The 22,087-nt window shown below is 33.1% G+C and overlaps 1 protein-coding gene across 1 annotated transcript; it reads right to left on the minus strand.

Annotated features, from left to right (window-relative positions):
• Positions 1-962: 962 nt before the first annotated feature.
• On the minus strand, positions 963-11,014 carry LOC131843995 (uncharacterized). The gene is made up of 9 exons (XM_059192784.1): positions 10,310-11,014; positions 9,157-9,323; positions 7,641-8,272; positions 5,824-6,023; positions 5,359-5,685; positions 4,254-4,355; positions 3,452-3,689; positions 2,792-2,997; positions 963-2,426 (listed from the first exon to the last, which is right to left on the minus strand). The coding sequence occupies exons 1-9, from the start codon at positions 11,012-11,014 to the stop codon at positions 1,251-1,253; spliced, it is 3,753 nt and encodes a 1,250-aa protein (XP_059048767.1). The 3' UTR covers positions 963-1,250.
• Positions 11,015-22,087: the final 11,073 nt, after the last annotated feature.

Raw genomic sequence — 22,087 nt, forward strand, 5'->3', positions numbered from 1 at the left:
CCAATAAAGGTACAGAATCCTGCAGTTCCTTTGTGATTGCCAAGTCAAGGATTTCAAACGTAATTAATTATTTAGTAATATAAAATGACTCTTCCGGCTAACGTTGTACTCGTATACGTATATATATATATATAGCCGACAGTTACTATATATCATGAGCTGCCAGCCTGTTTGCCATTACAATTAAAAATTCAGACATTCAGTTGAGTTTCTTGCCAGTTCTTAATCGAATCTGTATCCTGAATTGGATTGTAGGGAAAATATATGATAATAAAAAAGTTGACGTTCATAAGATAGTAAAATGTCTTACATTAACAAATTATTAGATTTTGCTGCCTTTTGATTTTAATTGTATTTGTAGGTTTAAGTATTATTTATAAGGACACTTCAGGTATCTTTGGACACTATAATTAATCTGAATTGTTTATATCCAAAGATAAAGAAAACAATTGTCATACCTAATTCGAGTATTACTATAAATGATAATATATGAAGATAAGTTATGTATAAAGTAATTAAACAATATCTGACGTACTTAAACATGAAGGACAAGCAAGATGTGGCTTACAGTAAATTATAAATTCGAGGCACTAAATCAGTCTACACAATATTGTATACTTACAGACCTATTCATTACTTATCTAATAGCATGGTATTAATAACTTCTAGATAGCATGCAAAGATTTATAGTTGCATAAAACTACACAACACTTAATACATTTATGTTATACATCTTTGGAACAATGTACTAATTATTTCTAACTATAATGTTAAAATTATAATAGCCTAAAGCTAGACAAATTATCAACACAACAACAAAATAAATAGTTATATTAAACATGCATTTCATTACTAAACATGGGACTAGACAGATCAGTAATTCGATTGGAACTTTTGATAGACAATTAATTGCTATTAAAAAATACAATAGCAGTAAATCTAATATTAATGAATTTCCTATATTAATTAAAGCAAATATAAGCAAAGATATAGAGGCAAGAATGAATGAAACAAATACATTCGGCATCACTAATCTAAGTTTAGTAGCATACATATAAATAAATTTTGTCGCTAATTGAGATACGGAGCTAATACTCTGTTTGCAGTTTTATTCGAGCCCTGATATATAGTATATTAAATTAAATACAAAAAATTACAGCAACTCTTACTTTTTGAAGCATCAAACTAATAATATTAAAAACAAACACAAACTTCACAATTATTTACTTGGCTAATTTAATATTAGTACATCACGAAAACTTAGAGTCATCATCAGGTGATGCCAAGGACCTAGGTTTGAGGTTGTTGGCCTCCATAGAGGAGCTACTTCTCTCTCTTTCTCTCGATTCACCACCCATAGTTCTATTGGTATATGTGGATGATGTAACAGGAATTTTGCGAGTTTGTTTAATCTTCAATTTATTTAGCCAGAGATCTCTCGTTTTTTTATTGAACACAACAATAAAAATAAATAGCACAAACCCTTGTAAAGTTACAGTGCAAGTGAAAAAGTATGCAGCTACGATATTGTTAGCAAAGAGGCCAAATATCCAGGGCAAACCGAACAAAAACACAAGCAAGCAACTAACAGATGCACATCTCAAGGCGTCGTTTGCATCTCCGTGCCTCTGAATCCTTCTAGAAGCAAACACGGAGCGAACTATCAAGATAAATAGTGTCCAGTTTGCTAATAGCATAACTGCAACAGGTGCATAGACAGCCAACCATAGGCCGAGTCCTGAAGGATAACAAAAATTTCCACTGGGAGACTTCTCTTCATATTGTCCCGCGTAAGAAAGCGGATCGACTGAAAGAAGAACACCCACCACCGCAAAAGGAGCTCCCCAAGAGAAAGCTGAAGCTTTTAAAAGCTTATGAGACATTTCTCTAGTAAAAACTAAAACTAGCCTTCTGTACGATATTATAGCTGCTACCAACATCCAACAGAAGGAGGCCAAAACTGAATAATGTAACATTACACCTACTAGCATACATGGAACATCATATCCGTCAAATTTCACAAACACTACTATTAGAAAACAAAGTGATATGAGAAATATCGCAAAACACAGTTGAAGCCAAATTTTATTGCTGAATTCTCTTCTCCATGCTCGAAACATAACTGCTGTAAGTAGAATTAAAATTACACCAAACATAGAAAGACAACATCCTACTATAGATAATATTTCTAGTACATCCTCATTGCGTTGTGAAAATAGTGTACGTGGAATGAGAACTTCAGCAAAGTGAGTCAGATGGTTACATCGGCAAGTGTCCAATATTCCGAACTCGGTAGATTTAATGAAGGTGCAGCCTTCCGTGGACCAGTATCCGGTGCCATTTTCTATAAACTTCCAGTAGGCGCATGTGCGACTATTGTTGCGGTCAGTTTCTTCTATCAAAGGAGTCAGGTGAATATCTATCACCTAAGAAATTACACATGTATATTTACTCATTAAAAACTAGATAGTTTTTATAATTTTGGTACAAAAATTGTTCAAGACAGTTTGAACATTGTTATTTCTATAATAGACAAATTTAACAGTTACATTCAAACTAACTTGAGAGCTTTGTCTGAATCAATTTATTATATTTTAAAGAGTTCCTTGTTTATATTATATAATAAATATATTGTAACCCTGTAATATATATCATTGATTATTCTTTATAAGATTCATTTCTACTAGTCAAAAACCTGAAGTCCTTGGACATGAAATTGTGTTAAGTGTTTAATACATTCTATTACACAAATATTGATCGTTTTTTTATTAATTCTTGTAATTCGACTTACCTCCCCATTCTCAAAAGTGGTCATATTCCCAACATTAACGCTGACAACTTTGCTGTTTACTATTGCAGCGTTTCTGGTGCAGCGAAAGGCGCGCTCGTTCCTAAATATGACGAAACTGAGCCGGCGAGGTATACTTGTCACTGATTCAGGCAAGTACACGACGGCTTCACTTTTATTAGCCATCAAATGGGTGGTGTTTATTTCTTCTAAAAAAATGTAAAAGAACTTTAAAATAATACAACAATAACTTCATTAGAAGCTACTTCTAATATATTAATAATATTTTATGAAAACTTGATATGAGAACCATTGATATAATAATTAGATATCTAGTGCATGTATAGGTATGTACATGTATGTTATTTAGCATTGAAATACCGTATATAAATAAATTTGATTAAACTCTAATTAAAATATGCAAAGCATGGGGTAATAATTAAATATAAAAAATAATCAAAAACAAAATTATGGAAAACAAATATCTTATTAAGAGACCTTGTTGTAAATAAGGATAATTATATTATCAAATTCCATAGTAATAATTTAGTGGAGCACTAATATTATATACCTTTATTTAAGACTAGCGACCCGCTCTAACTTCATTCAACCGTATATTTGTATTACAATTTTACACACAAATTATTTATATCTAAAGCTTACCGGCCAAGAATTGAAAGGTGTCACCGGTAAAATTACTATCCAAATCGGTATTGGCAAGCCTAAATCCTCTAACAGGATTATCTGGCGCAGCATCAGCTACCAGCAATGCTATATTATTACGGACTGTTGCACCCGTCGATGACCCATTCAAGTACAATTTCGAGCCGAGATCATCAAGCATATGTAGTAAAGTACCGGGAATTTGTAAATCTTGATCTATGTCAAATAACTCGTTTACCTGTAAGAATACCAAACGTCTATCATTAAACAGGTTAGACTATTGGTTGGTAAAACTGATAATAGGGTTGTACAATAAGATTATCTTTTAGTATCCTTGAAAAAAATCACCGAAATAGAAAGAAAAAGATAAAACTAATATGATAGAACTAGCTTTTACCCGCGGCTTCGCTCGCGTTAATATTCCCCCTTAGGTGTGGAATTTATTAAAATGCTTTTATAGGCGATGCCTACGTCATAGTAGCTTTATGCATGCAAAGTCTCAGCCCGATTGGTTTAAAATTGACAAAGTTTCATACAAACTTTCATCCCCTATTATCCCTTTATGGGAAGAATTAATCAAAATCCTTTCTTAGCGGATGCCTACGTCATAACATCTACCTGCTTGCCAAATTTTAGCCCGATACGTCCAGTGGTTTGGGCTCTGCGTTGATAGATCACTATGTCAGTTAGTCGGTCACCTTTGAGTTATATATATTTAGATAAAAACAACATTAAATAAAAATATACTTAATATGTTTGGTAAGTTGAATCCACTCGAATAAAATTTAAAAACAACACTCACCTGATCGAAGGTTTCTTCTATCTTTTCTACTGTTATTTGTACGCTATCATTTTGAAGCAGTGTATCCAAGTCATTTAACACCTGTTCAAGCTGTTCTTCAGGCTAAACAAAGTCAAATGTATTATATTTCAAACAGATTTTACTTAGAACTCTAATAGGATGGTTGTATACTTAAATAGTACGAATTGATTTTCAGATGCTAAATGATTTTTTTTTAAATATAGTAACAATATAATCTTATAGAACATGTTATCGCATTATTAAGTATATGTATGTATCGTATGTTTATATTTTATTATATATATTAATAGATATATTTTTGTATTCATTTCACTGCACCATTTATTTTCTTATAAAGCTACTTAAGTGAAGAGAAGAATAAGAGTATCAGTTTATGTATTATATCAGCAATGAAGAGTTTAAATAAAAATAAAAATAAATAAAAATACAATATAATCTTATTTTTTTTAATAAAAACAGTAATTATCTAATATTAATGAATGAGAATTACATGTTAAAAATTACGACAAAACATAACATTTTAACTGGAGTATATATTATATTCAATTTGATTAAATTATTTATATGTGTATACTCAATATTATATAACAATGCACTAGTATTCAGGGGGACCAAGCATAAAAATGGTCCCTGACATCTTGTAGTTACTTTATTTTCTGTTACAATAACATATCACATCATATGGCTTTTATAATTGCCTGTAGCCATAACATCACATGCACAGCACACGAAATTAGGATGAAACATCTTCTAATTAATGGAAGATTAATGTTTGTCAAACTGTAATTAGATCAAATGTAGACGACAAGTGACAAGAGGTTTTTAATATAATTTGTAATTCGGATCTCTAAGGCTTTGAACCGCTAATGTAAGTTAATACAGTTATTACAAAATCCCCTGTAATAATTCTTTTAAAAAACAAGATTCACTATAAATATAGTTCAAAAAGTACAAACATTTAGAATGTTAGTCATGGCAATTATATTATATTAGTAATTAGTAACGAATGATCAAACTATGATAACAAATAAAGAATACTTATGTTCACTAAAGATTTCACTCATAAGTATATATTTTAACTTACCGCCAGACTTGGTAATGTTGTTACAGGTATCACTGTTGTAGGTAGTGGTGGTATTATTGGTGGTGGGAACGGTCTTCTTTCCGTTGAAGTAATTTCTGTCGATGTATCAACCGTTGTATCTTCAATTGGAGTAGTTACTGTAGTAGTGCTCTCAATTGGTGTGAACACTTCATCAGTTTCTGTTATCGTATATTCGTAAGTAGAACTGGTAACCGTCGATACGTCTTCAGTTACAGTTGTTGAAGCATATGTAGTTTCCGTCAGTTCATAATCATTATATTCTTCTGAACTTGCTTGATCGCGTAGATTAAGCCGAGTTTGTATTGTCTACAATTGTTAATCATGTTAACAAAAATGAGTGTGGTTGATACAGTGATAAACTTGTGATGTTAGTTGTTGGTTAAAAGATACAATATATGAAGCATACAAATTCAGAGGCATAATTGATTCGCACATTTTACTTACTGTTAATTCTAAATCTTCAATTTCAAATGGAGGTAATGTTGATGTCGGTTCATTCTTTCTTACTTCAATAGTGAGACCGGTCATGGCTACAGAGGTGTTGATGATACAGTCAGGAGTCGCTTCTTCCACCAATGAAACACCTTCATCAAATTCTCCCACACACTTGTACGTGATACAATCCGATAAGGTGATTGACTTATCTAAAAAAGTTTAGGTTTGTGTTTCATATTAAAACATCTTATGTTCGAAACTACGTCAAGGAGTTGCAACCACAGTATGATTGTGCGTGGCAAAAATTTGATAAATAAAAGATTAATGTAGATCCTCTCTATCGTGCGTATAAAAGCGTGCGTCATCGAATAGAGAGAAACTATATTAATCAAGACAGTAGATAAAATTCTGTTACTGGAGGGTGGTGCGAAAATGGAATTCACCGCTTACTAGAAGTGTGTCCGTACGATTAAAATACGATACGATGTAGGTATTCTTCAGTATTCGTTCTATTTCTACTCAGAGACTTTGCGTCTCCCTAACACAAGCACGATGGCAATACTGCCAATCGACATTTAGCCGTAAATATTTACTTTTCACTCTACTCGGCTTATTCTATTATTACAGTAAATATAAAGGATTTTTTTGGTTATTCTGAAAATTTATAACAATTTTTAAATAACAGTCTTAGATTGTTCCAACGAATGAGCTAAAGACAGGTCCTTTTTCAAGTGAAAAGAGTTTATAAGGTTATACATAATTCTAAAACAAACATTAAAATGTGACTATTGTGAAACGAAACATCAATTGCCTAAAAAATAGTATAATAAGTTGTTTTAGAAAATTATCATAGTAGCACGTTTTATATAGATAAGGATAAGGGACATGCAGGATTAAAAAGTATTCTTTTTAATAATACAGGAAGAGACGAAAATAGCAGCTTATCGGTAATGTTAAGTCATGAGTGGTGACACAGGCATAACATAATTATGTGTTGTCTATAATCTTGTTTATGTAATATATAGACAAAGGTTAACGCTTACCATAAGATCAGCCGTCAGATTATTTGCCATTACAACTGCATAAAAAAACAATATATCCGTAACTATCTTAGACTTTATGTCAGGTTACTACTTACTGATGTGTCACCGTTTAACCTTTGAACCAGACTGGTGATTGGGAAATAACAAGATAATTACAGCATAGTACAAGAAGGTTTAATTCTTGACTACAACCAATTTTTGCATTGTATTTGGTAGCCCAAATTATAGTTTGAGCTAGACTACACTAGACTAGACTAATAAGCATGTCATGTCAATGAATGCAAAGTAAAAACAAGCAGAAATGGACCACTTGCATTCTACAATACGTTTACGTAATGGGCTATTGTATTGCATTGTGGAGTACATCATCATACAAGGCTCTACATGTCGGAATTTTCTCCTTTAAGGTCTTTGAGTTCAGGTCCAAATCCAAGTCACTCATCAACATCACCATCATCTTCCTCATTCCTAAAGATAAAAATATTACGGCGACCCCAAATAGATGGGTTATTTGGGGTCGGCGTAATATATTTTTCTCTTCGATTCATCCCTGTTCGCAGTCATCTCGTTATTTACCTTTCTTACCATATCACCATTCACACATCTCTACATCATGCATCTCATTTTCGGTCTTCCTCTATCCTTATAACCATTCACATTCCAAGTCACTGTACGACACCATGCGATAGGTGGTAAAACAAACATTTAGTTAATTTTTTAGGTTCGTTTCGAATATTAGTTGTACCTATCTTAAATATTGCATTGAGGTTATACGAAACTTACTTATTATTAGACGTGGCACTGTATTTCGTGAACTACAAATATGAACTGGTTTCATGAATAACACATCAGCATCCTCTAACTTTAACGGATTCAGAGGTATCATGTCTTCACGAACTTGCGCGTGGAACAGAATTGTTCGCATATCTATGTACATTCTTCTTATTTTGATATCCGAAATAACATCATTGTCATCCATATTTGAGTCGTTATTTATAATATAATCTTTTTCTAGTTCCGTGATATTTACGTTTTCGAAATTTTCAATGTTATATTTTGTCCTATAAACAATGTATCGTTCCAACCTCTCTTCCCAATTGTCTTTGATCATATCAGCATTATCAAATATATATGCATTTTTAAGGCGGATCTTGATGGCATATCTACCAAATAGGTATTTAGGACGCAAAAAGAGGAGTTTCTGTGATTCGGTTTCTTGCAAGTTTTCTGGATCAATATGAACACACCAATAATGACCATCATAATCAGGGGAAAGTTTGTATATGTTGTAATCGCTGATGTTTTTCTTTTTATCATGAATTTTAACTTTGGTCGGATAATAAGTTTCAGAGTTTGTGTAACAATGTATATTTCGTTTGTACACCGTATTATTAGTAATGACCAGAATTTTATCTCTGAAAAAAAAAATTAAGTGTATAGATACTGGTTTTAAAATGTAGCATTCATAATATCGACCGTGCTGGTTTCAAGCACGAATAATTAAAATCGCTATAACTGTTGAGCAATTGGACTGATTAGTTCATTATATATTGTAATTCTATTTATGAAATATAATTCTTATATTTTTCTATATACAGAAAAATAAGATTTTTAAAAATAGAAACAAAACCACCTTCACGACTGTTATCTCAGATGGAGAGATAATAATTTTTTTTCGTACTATACTAACGCTGTTGGCCGTAGCTGGCCCTTTACAACTTCACCAGACGATAGGAGGCGAGTGCAGATGGCGCACCAAACCCACGGAAGGACTTATGGAGCGGCTGAAGACCAACTCCCGCCTGTCTGATACGACTTTACTCTAAGGGTACCGCTAGGGGTTCGAATCTAGGCTTAGGTCGTCGTAATTTTGATCGCCGTTTAAATTGGACGGGGGTCGAGGCTTGCAGATGTAGAGTAGTCAGATGCATCAACTGTCGATATTTTTGATCATATTCCGCTCGATTTGTTTTGGAATCAAACGTGGCTTTTAGCATACTAACGTCTTTACTTATTGTGTTGTATATATCCGATGGTCACGGAGTCGATTCCTCGCATGGTCCAAACATTTGTATTCATGAGTATGATTGTTCGTATCGGTCTTGGTGATTTCTATATGTATTAAGAATACTTAATTAGATATTTTAGATCTGAAAATAAATATATTTTCATCTAAAATATCTTAATATTTATATCAGTTGTCTAGTATCCACAACACAAGCTCTGCTTATCATAGAACTAGAAAGCGCTGTGTTAATTGTCAAAGGTTATGTATTTATCTATGTTAGAATATACTCACGATTCTAGGGTTAGATTTAAAAATATATTCCTGCGTTGCACGGAATTTTCACAGATCACATCAAAAAAGATGACTGAGCTATTGATCTTCTCGATTTCCCAAAAGTCTCTCGTGATTGCTAAACCAGTGGTCTCATTGATGCCCGCCAGTCGTAATTTAGGAGATCTCTGAAATATTAATGTGAATTAATATAATTAGTTAGAAACATTTTTAATAAACCATCTCTCTAATGGTAAACAAATCCTAGAGCGAAATCGCCCAAAACAAACATTTACCATAGCACCGCTCGCCATCGACAGGGAATTTATGCCCACAGACTTTAACTTAATTGTTCTCGGCCGGTTTCAGAGGAACTCTCGCGTACACTTAGATTGTGGAATGAACCACCTGCCGAGGTTTTCTCAACATAGTACAGGATGGGGTTTTTCAAGAACGGCTTACCGACCCTTAAGAAACGTCAATATTTACAGCTATTAAGATTTCTTAAGGGTCCGCAAGGCGCATGTGATACCCCTGATGTTTCAGGCGACCGTAGGCTACGGTAAACCGTATACCATCATATGGGTCGTATGCTTGTATGCCACCTACGTAGTATAAAAAAAATCCATTGATGAGAATTGAAACTTGTATTTTTTATTTAGAAGTTATCTAGTGACTATGGCTACTATAATACTGCCAAAATAACGGAATATCAATAATAAATAATATAATGCATATATTTGATAGCCTCTGTGGTTTACCATACCGCTTTATTTACGATGGTCGTAGCTTCGATTCGTCGCATGGCACAAACATACGTATTCATGAGTATTTTAAAAGTATAAGCGATAGACTGCCGCGGTTACTTTGTTTTATACTATGAAAGAGTTATTAAATACATCGAAGGAAAAAAATAAGTGCAGCAATATTGGAAAAAGACTAAACTTACTAATATTATAAACGCGAATGTAGTAGGGCTGGATGTTTGTTACTCTTTCACGCAAAAACTACTGAACGAATTTTGATGAAACATCACAGTAATATAGCTTATATATCAGAATAACATATAGGCTATAATTTAAAAGGATATTATGTAAATCGGGCGAAATATCATATAAGTCAGATGAAGACAAAGTTGCTATACTTCAACATGCGATGAATGGATTAGACTTACCACAGGTATGGGTGATTCATTGGTCTTATGAAACATAGGAAAGTTCGCGTACTGTATTCCTTCGCTTAGCAATGATCCACCATTCTTTGTACAGAGCGCCTGCGACTGATTCCATGTCGCTCTAACAGGGCCTCCACCGTGCCCTGTCACATTATACAGACATAGGTCTCTAGGACTGATGAACCTCCAGGACTGATGGAATTCATTACATCCAGTTTTATCCATTGCAACCTCCGTATCAGGGTATGGTTTCACTATGCAGTACCTGTAATATTTCTCATCGCACCGTACAGCCCTGTAGTATCCAAATTGGTTTACTGTTAAACATAATTCCTGGTAAATGAAATCATAATCAGGGGTAAATGTCCCATTGTAGACTATTTTCTCTTCTGATGTACTGACAAACGGCCCTCCGGGGTAGGTTGACTTGTAATCAGCCCACACTCTGTCTACTTCATCGAATTTCGATATATTGAGACTGCGGTATAATATTTCAGTGTACATATTCCCATTGCAGTTCTTAAATTTGTCTGCGAACTCTTCCGGTTCTTTTTGCTTGTAACATACATAATTACCATTATCTCTATTGTAAACTAATTTGAATTCTATTGGACATACATATGGTCCAGATTTCTTCGTTTCTACTTGAACACCTACGACGAATAGAAAGACCGCACAAAATAAGGTTCGGTGTGGCAGACACATCTGAAATGAAAGAAAAAATATAATAAAGTTCGCGTCTTACACTGCAAAGGATTAAGAATAAGTAATGTAAAAAGATTTTAAATATTTTATTTATACTTCGTAGGTAGCAAACAAGCATACGGCCCATCTGATAGTAAACGGATACCGTAGCTTGAGGCCTTTTATATTGACGGCCTCACCATGGACATATAGTCCATGGTGAGGCCGTCATTTACGTGTTTTTATGTTATGTGTGTGTTTTGTATGGGTCTACACACAAACATAAACATCTGTTGTACACTACAAAAACCCTTTATATAAGTCTAGAAATAGCTTAAGAGCTATTTCTTGTTCTCTTATTTTTCTTTCATTTGTTATTAAGCTTATTTCAGACATCACAATTCGTCTCAGATAAGCTGATTCCTAAGTTCTCCGATCTAGTTTAGTGACCATTGTTCTAAAATTTTTATAATATCATAATGTTGTTGTCATGTATTTTATGTTCTTGTGGATAAATTAATTCATTTAATCACATAAAAAATGCATAGGATTCGATCGAATATGGCTATAAAATTTAACTATACTGTTATAACAAATTTACTTGAGGATAATTTGCACGCACACTGATACAAACAATTTTCTATTTTTGCTCTAATATCTATATGTGACATATATACTAGAACTAATTTAGATATTTTCCTCAGAAACTTTGGAGATAATGGAAGGAATGCTATTCATGAGTAGAAAAGTACGCGGAATATAATAAAATAATGGTTTATAATAATAGACCTTTCATGACACCACATTTAGGCTGGAAAGATTTGGAATGTTTTGGAATGTACAAATCAATCAATTCTTAATAATATTTTGTTTTTTATAGTATAGGGGACAAACTAGCTAATTGTTCACCTGATAGTAAGCGATTACCGCCACCCATAAGCACCCGCAATGCTAGGTTAATTGCAAGTGCGTTACAGACCTTTTAAAAAGGAATAAAATCATTTCATGAAGGTTTCAATATAGTATCGGTTCGGAAATTACTGGAAGGTGATTCCAAAATTATACGAGATTTAATTTAATCTAATTGGCCTAGTTCTTTTATTTTTGCACCCTCATTTCGAAGAACTTGAAAAATAAATAAACAAATATTTCTAGTATTTTTATTACTATTAAGATTGCACTAAAAGTTCGAAATTCTAAATTGATAGTCAGTCAGACATCAGTAGTTTCTAAAAAGTCAGTTCTTCTTGTCACAGATGGAGGAACAAAGTCAGACATACAAATTCCGTTTGACCTTTTTAGTAAAGTTTTTAGTAGTACCCTAAAATGTATGACGTGATATTTACTCTGTGATCTCCCCGCGTTTATCTAATCGATTACAGTAACAAAGCTTAACATAAACAACCGTAATTAACCACTTCACAAATATCCTGATATCCTGATATTAGCGCAACCGAATGTTTGGAAAAAGGAGTGGAATTGTGCATGTTATTATCATTTTTGTGATAATGGTAAACCTCTATTTAAGCCCTAATGAGGTAGGCAGTGACACTGTCATTTGTGGACGTCATACTTAATGCAATTTGGTATGCACACATTTCACTGAGTATTAAAAATACTAATTCAGTAGCAAGTTAGTAAGTTAAACCTAACGCCGTTTTTTCCGTTTTGGCTTATCATCATTATTGCCTTACCTTTATCCCATTATTTGCGATCGGCACAGTATGCCACTTTCTTCTTATCCCATCCCTATCGATCATCATATCTTTCCTTTTATATGTATTATCTTTCACACAATCCATCTTTTTTCAGTCGTCCTCAACCTTTACATCAATGTTAATTTTATATATTTTCTTTAATACTCGCTCGTCCGCATAATATAGCCATAACAAGCACAGTATGTGTCCTTCTTCTTATCGCTATCAGTCATCTCTGACTTTACTCTCCTTTTATACGTATCATCTTTCACACAATCAATTTTATTTTCTATCGTCCTTTGTCTTTACATCAATATTAATTTTTGGTACATTCTTTAATGCATGATACTCGCTCGTCCGCATAGCCATAAAAGTACAGAGACCTTCTTATCCCTATCGGCCGTCATATCTGACTTTACTCTCCTTTTATACGTATTATCTTTTACCCAATTAACACAGCCGTCCTCTACTTTTTTTTGTTCATTTTAAGTACTTTCTTGAATATATGGTTCTCGCTCCTCCGCATAATATAGCCGAACTAAGTCAAATCTGTTCAATTAAGTTACCAGTTATCTCGCAATTTGTCTATAACTGATGCAATTTTTAATCTATCAATCTAATCGAAAATTTTCAGATTATTTTGTTAACAAATATCTATATCTATACTAATATTACAAAGAGGTAAAGCCCCCACTGGTCACTGCAAATTAAGTAAACACAAAGCAAACTTAAGCCTGCGTTAAATGAAGATTTGCAGATTTTGCAAAGTGGAATAGAAAACGACATTACATATCCTAGCATACTAGTACGCTACTTTGAAATTTTGTGTACATTTCAAAAATTCCTCTATCCTGAAAAGATATAAACTATCGCTTCTAAGAATTTCCTTCAATTCTTGTCCTTGACAGGCCTAGGCAGTGAGGTAAGGGAATTATTAGTAATGTGGATTGACAATCTTATTACTAGCAATATACCATATCAGGTTGACCTTTACGCAGTTCCTCATGGAAATTATCGTGATAAATTCTTGGTGAATTTGTCATGATGGGCTAACTGACCTGACCTCATGCTCATCTTATAATCCTTCACTGGTACCCCGCCAGTGTAAACCATTAGCGTAGGCACTAACCCAGTAATAGAAGTTCCCATGAACGTCTGCAAATACCGTTAAGGCTGGTGAAAAACAATACAAAACAATACCCAGTTAGCTGTCGCCATGAGTTTACATCTTATGAGATATCAGCTTGCTCGTCATACCAAATATTAACAAAAACTTACCTTCACAACATTGAAACAAGTTCAGTGGATTTTTCTTCAAGTTTCATTTTATGTAAGTCTCATCATTCTCCCATTAGGGCCTATGGGGCCGATCTTTATCACTGTTAATTCCGCTTTGCAGTAAATCTGTAAAAAGATTAATTATCTATAGTATATATGTACGAAGAAATAAAAATGAAGTGTCTGTTTGTAATTTCAAATTAACAGATTTTTACTCATTTGTCTTAAATTTATGTGTATCTGTGCTAATCTCTGAAGCGGCTAGACCTATTTCGCAGATAGAGTTAATTTTAAAAGAGTAACTTGAGCGCGAATTGTTTTTTATAGCATAAGGACTAAACCCGCTTACGGCTCGCGGGATGGTAAGTGCAACCGAGACCAATCTTTTAATAGGTTTTTATATCTTTCAGTTACAATTATATTTATCATCTGCTTCTTCCTTATCCCATTTATTTGTGGTCGGCGTAATATTTTCTCTTCCATTCATCCTTGTTCGTCAATCATCTCGTTTTTTACTCTCTTTTATACCATATCATCTTTCCCACAGTCCATCCATCTCTTTTCGGCCTTCCTCTGCCCTCATAACCATCCACATTAATATGTGGTGTAGTTACAGTTTTATTATATGTACAAATTACTTAAGTGGTCACGAATACATGACAGTTAAGTGTAAATATAAGTACTATCGTTTGATGTCAAACGCGTAACAAATTACAACTGATAAAAACAAGCGATGCGACATAATTATTACCTTGTCGTTTGTAAAAGTGGTTACCTCGGAGCGTATCAATGTCATGCTATCGTTCATATCTACGCGTATAATATTACACAATACATTTTTTTTTTAATCTAAATTTGTGCGCGTTTCATCGCAATTTTATATTTATTTTATTTATACTTTATTGCACCAATTAGAGAACAAAAAAAAAAACAATTAAAATAGAAAATATACCTTGATACAAAAGACGGTATCGCCAAAGATAACATAATATTACATAGTATCGCTAAGCAATCTCTTCTATATAGGATAATTTTTTTTTTTATACTATATGGAAATTTAGATAAGCAAATTTAGATAAAAAAAAAGCTTATTAAGCCTAAAGGTAATCCATTAGGTGGATAGAGATTTCTTTAGAAAAATAAGTTTATCACCTTTAGGTGGATAGAGATTTTATTAGAAAAAATAAGATTTTTTTTATCTAAATTAGCTTATCTAAATATTTTTAGAAAAATAAAATTTCCAATCTATGATGTTAAGCGATAAGTCTAATATTAATACTAGATTTAAAGACAAACTTGTTGTCACAAAATATCGTAGGTATAAAATTTCATTACCAAAGGATATATAATTTTAGTCAAATCATATTTACTGACACCTATATAAATATATATTGTAAATTAACTGGCTTTAAAAATAATCAATTGAGATAAGTAATTGAGCAAGTTTTTGTTTAAACTGTTACACGCAAGCTCAAATAGCTCTTCGCTCATGACTTGAAAGACCCAATGTTGTAAGAGGCAGGTAAGAATCTGTCTTTCCTGCGAGAGAGTTCCACTCCTTAGCTGCTCGCAAAAGAGGGAAAGATGATGCAAAACTGTTGGTATAAGCAGCTGATGGATGTTAACAACGTATGGTTGGAGTTGATCTCTACGTCTGTTGTATAGTGCTGGACAGCTATGACAATCTACTGCGGCTGCGCGCCGTCAAATTATGTAATATTATGTTATCTATGGTCCAATATAGTATCTGTGGCGCATTACGTTTTGCGCGGGAAAATAATAAAGAGTACCAAACTACTTCTACGACAAACTTACTAATTTGTGGTGCTTTCATTCTTAATTGTATTACACTGTTATATAATTTTATATGTCTGTGATTTATTTCTAAAATAAACTATCTATATACACAACAACCCGAATATAAATAAAAGCCTAGCTAATAATAATCTTACTTCTATAAATAAGGATATATCAAAAACGTATTGACCTCTTTGCGGTAAGATAAAATTCAAATTATTTATTTAAAAGAGCAACACAGAAGTTTCTTGCTTATTCTTCTTGCGATGAAACTGCATTCCGAATAAGCGGTAGAATAAAAAAACTTGACTACTCAAAAGTGTTTATATTAAGTTTATTTGAATAAAGATTATTTATATTTCAAATTCAAATATAAATAATAATATATCTTTCACAAGCGCCATCTCAAATATAAGATAAATAATAATAATATTTTTTTGTAAATACATACATATTATACATAGAAAACACCCAGACCGATACAAACAATCATACTCATGAATACAAATATTTGTGCCGTGCGAGGAATCGAACCCGCGACCATCGGTCATAAAGCGGTGTGCTAGACCGCTAGACCACCAAGGTCGTCATAATAAATATAAAATATACTAGGATTTTTCATATTAAACATATTATATAAAATAAAATATATTTAATATGAAAATCCTCATTAGTTGCCAGACTTCTTGAAAACTGGATTAACCGATTTTGATAAAATTTTATATGCATACACGGTAGGTCTGAGAATAGGTTGTTTTTTAAGAGTTGGTTGCTTGTCCTATATGTGACAAGCAACCCACTCGGCTTTTGTTATCGGGTTGCGATAGAAATAAAGAATTTTCTTCATCACTAGAACAAAGTACATATGATAGAGACGTCGGAAAAACCTACTGTAATTTGTATTTATGTTAACCGACGCACGAGGACGGATAAAACACGTATCAACAATTTGTTATGGAATATTATTCACGTTTCTTTATCAGATAAATGTTTAACACAATAACAAGTGAGGGAGATGGGAATTGTTAGTCATCTTCATCATCATCATCTGAGCCCGGAAGACGTCCACAGCTGAACAAAGGCCTCCCCCAAAGATCTCCACGACGATCCGTCCTGTGCTGGTCGCATCCAATGCCTTCCAGCGATCTATATGGACTTATAACCCCTTTTTTTTGGATGATAATGGAATGTGCACCCGCCTGCGCTAACGGTTTACGCTGGCGGGGCACCAGTGGAGGATGATAAGATGAACATAAGGTTAGGTCAGTTAGCCCATCGTGACAAATTCACCAGGAATTTATCACGATGGTTTCCAGGGGGAACCGCGTGGAGGTCAACCTGACATGGTACATTGCTGGTAATGGGGTCATGAGTCTATATTACTAACAATCTCCTTCCCCCCAATAACCCCTTTGTACCTTGTTAAGTTGACCTCCACGCGGTTCCTCCTGGAAATCATCATGATAAATTCGTCGTTTTTAGGCAAGCTTCCCTTGGTCAGCGTTTCTAGCTTCTGTCGCCGTATTTGGTTACGGTGTAAGCAATTATTGTACGTGACCAATATATACCAAGCTATAGTCTGGGGCTATATTGTTATACGAGTTGTACAGGTTTATGGTATACAAATGCATTTTTATATTCGACTCCAATTCGATTATATCAAAAGTTACCGTCAATAGATTAAAGTCATGAATAAATGATTTTTGATTTGATTTGATTATTATTTTTATTTACTATAATACGCCTAGTAAATCACGTCATCAAAATCATTATTCACCATTAAAAAACTATACAAGAATTATCTATGTAGTATTTAACCTATAAATCTTACGGCAAAGTAGTTGTATATATATGTTTAATGTTTATATTTATTAATGTTATTTTATTCTATTATGTTCTTTCTAGTATATGTAATTGGTTTGTATTTATTAGTTGTAATTTTGTTTTAATTATTATCATTAATATTTTAAATAGTGCCCTCTCTCTCTCCCCCTTTTATATATATATTTTTAGTGCCACTGTAAACCAGCTGTATGTTCACCTAGGACATACATTAAAGCTGAGTGGAGCCATTTCAGTGCATTTTTGGATGTAGAAAATGATTATTTTATGTTTATTTTTAATTATCTACATGGTAAATTAAATGTACATTTTATTTGCTCTTTTTTTTTCGTTTGTTATTTATATTGTATTTTTTACATTGCACTGAATAAAATATTTTTCTTTCTTTCTTTCTTTCATCTCGTAAGGATAGCAGTATTACGATAGAAATTAATAAGGCAGGGGTACCACTGTCTGTATTTTTTTTTAATAATCTTAGTACAATTTCCACTGCGCCATCATATAAATATCATCATAGTCTCAAGTTAAGCTACCTAAAGCTTATGTTATGATACTAGTACTCGTATTATGGGTATTATCTAGATAACTGATAAATACATAGATATATATTATTTTTATAAATAATAATACTAAATAACCCTGGACAATTAACATAGCGCCAACTAGCCCCACGGTAAGCAGAGCTTGTGTTATGGACAACCGATATAAATTAGATTTTTTTTAAATACATACATAATGTACATAGAAAACACCCAAACCGATACAAACAATCATATTCATAAATACAAATGTTTATGCCGTACAAGGAATCGAACCCTCGACCATCGGAAGTAAGGCGGTGTGCTAAACCGCTAGACCACCGAGTCCGTCTTTATCATTATTATATTTTTTCTTTGTCCGCAGACGATTTTGTATTTAAATCTCTCTCGGTTACTGATAGAAGGATGTAAATTAAAGTTCATTTAAATGATGATCGGGATTGCGTTCATTAAAGGTTGAGGTATCACGCGATGATTCTTCTTAGAATTCAAGTAAATTGTTTAAGATACCCACATTGTATGGACCGAATCATTAAGGCATTATTATCGCTTGAAAATTGATTGTTCATGCACAAGTCACTGCAGCATCAACGCGGTTGTGAGGTAACTATGTTTTCGATACTTGTAAGATCTATATGTATATGTTATAGACTGAGAAAAGGCAGCAAAATTATAGAATTTATTTCAGACTAGCTGCACCTGCGACTTCGTCCGCGTGGAATTTAACTTCATTTTCTAAAACAAAAGTAGCCTAAGGCTTTTGGCAGATAGCTGATGTAATAAGGATTACTCCTTACTACTCCAAAAGTCCCGTCAAAATCGGTCCACCCATTTCTGAGATAACCCGGAGTCACCCGCGTTAAATTTCAATAAAAAATATAGCCTATATAAAATCTAGTTTACTGCAGAATAATATTCTGATGCATAAGCTATATTGCTGTAAACTTTCATTAAAATACCTTCCGCAGTTTTTGCATGAAAGAGTAACAAACATTCATACTTTCAAGTTTATAACATTATTAAGATTAATATTACATAAATAGTAAAGGCAATAACAGATTCCTCATAAAATCGAAACGCGTGAACAGAGGTACAGTATCAAGTAATTTTAAATTCAATCAAAGCAGCAATATAAATATGCACTATGACATATGAGTCCTCTGCAGCGGTCGCCAATCCGATCGATCCTACACCCACTTCAAACAGGATAGAAATTACGATGGCCTGACCCGGGGTTCGAACCGAATATAAAATCATTACATTCATGTTCTTATTGCTGATATGGCATAACGTAATCTTAACTGTAGCTTAATCTAATCAAACAATTACAAGGGAAATTATCAAACTATTAAACAACTATAATAAAACTCTAGACAGATATTGTAAACATTATATAAATCAGAAGTACAACCGCCAGAGCACCCAGACAGCCAGTCAACTGGATTTCGGCCTGGTTTATTTTATGACTAATTCTAATTATTAACATAGGGAAAACTTGCAACTCTATACCTCATTTGGAATTCAAATCTATAAAATACGATAAATAAATAGTAATATAAATATACTATAATTCTTATATCATTACATAGTATAAAACAAGTCGCTGTCGCTGTCTGTCCCTATGTATGATTAAATCTTTAAAACTACGCAACGTATTTTGATGCGGTTTTTTTAATAGATAGACTGATTCAAGAGGAAGGTTTATAAGTATAATACATGTACACCCGTGCGAAGCTGGGGTGGGTAGCTAGTGCTCTATAATATGTAGATTTATAATTTGTAAATGTGTTGACTGGCTAAGGTTTTAAATCATCACAAGGGAAGTAAGAAAAAGGAATAATAAGCAATTACTTGGGTCCTGACTATCGTTAACTTGGCATAACAAGGAGTATCATAAGAAATTACTTAGAACTTGCCTATCGTTAAAACAAAGCCTCTATTTTTTTTTTATAATGGACAGATCTGTTTCATCCAATATGTGCAACATAAATGAATCTTTAAAATAATATCCATTAGTTATAGTTTGTAATAACTAGATACTAGATTTCTATAATATTATTGCACAATACAATGATTATATATCACACATTATGGAGACAATTCAATTGTCGACTGCTTAACAACAAATTCCAAAGATAAGCCAAATCTCAAGAGAACATAAAACCCTTCACAAAATATCAGTTATTGCTAAACAAGTAATCGAAACAAAAGTCTTGCGTCGTAGTATCTTATCAAAATTTATCTACGCTTAGCAATTTTCTCACCTGTTAAATGTTGTAACATTCTCTTCTATTAAATTGTGTAATATTAACCCACTTATTGATTCTATCACCTTTACTTTTATAGGTTTAAGATGTAGTAATAGTACTTATAGATAAATGATATCTTCTCAGCTTCCAGGTCACCAAAATGCATACTCAAAATCGCACATACTTTACGATATTGTTGATGTTCCAGTAAATAAATTGAATTGAATTGAATTGATAATACTAACGACAGTCCCGGCACGGTTTCACACGGGTGTTTATGTATCATTACATAGTATAAAACAAAGTCGCTGTCGCGGTCTGTCCCTATGTATGTCTTAATATTTAAAAGTACGCAAAGGATTTTGATGCGGTTTTTTTAATAGATAGAGTGATTCAAGAGGCAGGTTTATATGTATAATACATGTACACCCGGGGCCAGTAGCTAGTAGTATATATATAAGTTATAAATTGTGCTTCGTTTGGGACTAGATGGTGCTATATTGTCCTTGGTTATTGTTCTTGTATCTACGGAATAGAACGAAATTGGTGAAGCCGGGGCAAATAGCTGGTATAAAATAAAGTCGCTGTCACTATCAGTCCACCCTATATATACTTAAATCTTTCAAACTACACAACGGATTTTGCAGCGGTTTTGTTTAATAGATAGAGTGATTCAAGAGGAAGGTTTATATGTATAATACATGTACACTTGTGGGAAGCCGGGGCGAGTAGCTTGTTATATATATAAACCTTCCTCTTGAGGGGAAGGGTATTGTTAGTAATGTGAAATGATAACTCGCTAAAATGCTTATCTCAAATATATGCTAAAAATAAAGATGACAGGTTACATTATTCAGAAGTATTTTTTTTTATAATTCTAATGGAAGATCAGCTGACTGCCCATCTGAGGAAGGAAGGGGATTACTAGTAATATGGACTAATAACCCCATTACCAGCAATGTACCATGTGCGGTTGACCTACACGCGGTTCTCTTGGAAACCATTGTGATGAATTCAACGAATTTCCCACGATGGGTGACCTGACCTCATGCTCATATTATCATTCTCCACTGGTGCCCAGCCATCTTTTAAATAAACTCCGCGGTCAAGTTTTCCAGTTCTTTTAAGTTTGACGCGGTCATTATTTATATGTATAATTAGTAAATCACGGGATTTTACCACGTTTTATTTTTAGTGAGTTTCCTCACTAAAAATAAAACGTGGTAAAATACCGTTTACTCGAATGTCCCGATGCATGAGTAATAAATAAACAACTAAATAAATAATAGATATGGTAGGTCCATAATTTCTTGCCTACTCTATTATCAATATAGATTTTATCAGAAAACATTTTGTAGACATGTGAACCGATAACTCAATATTTTTTATCTTCCTGGTGCTGTTGTATATCTGTGTGTGTAGGTCTAGTACTATGTTATCTATATAAATAAATACCAATTAGATATCGAGTACAAGCGCATCAATCCAACGACTGCACCTACTGCGTCTTTTTTCGTTTGTAAATAGCAAAATTTGTATTTTGCTATTTCACAATAATTGTATGAAAAACAAATTATTTGAAAAATCGTATAGAAAAGTAAATTAAAAGAAATTTCGTGTTAAATAAAACTGAAATATTGAAAATAATGTAGTGTATAATAAATAAATGAATGAATGAATGAAATCGACAAA

The sequence above is a fragment of the Achroia grisella genome, unplaced genomic scaffold (genome assembly GCF_030625045.1).
Source record: "Achroia grisella isolate CSIRO2021 unplaced genomic scaffold, CSIRO_AGI_Agris_v1 utg3600, whole genome shotgun sequence".
In the NCBI taxonomy this organism is placed as follows: Eukaryota; Metazoa; Arthropoda; class Insecta; order Lepidoptera; family Pyralidae; genus Achroia; species Achroia grisella.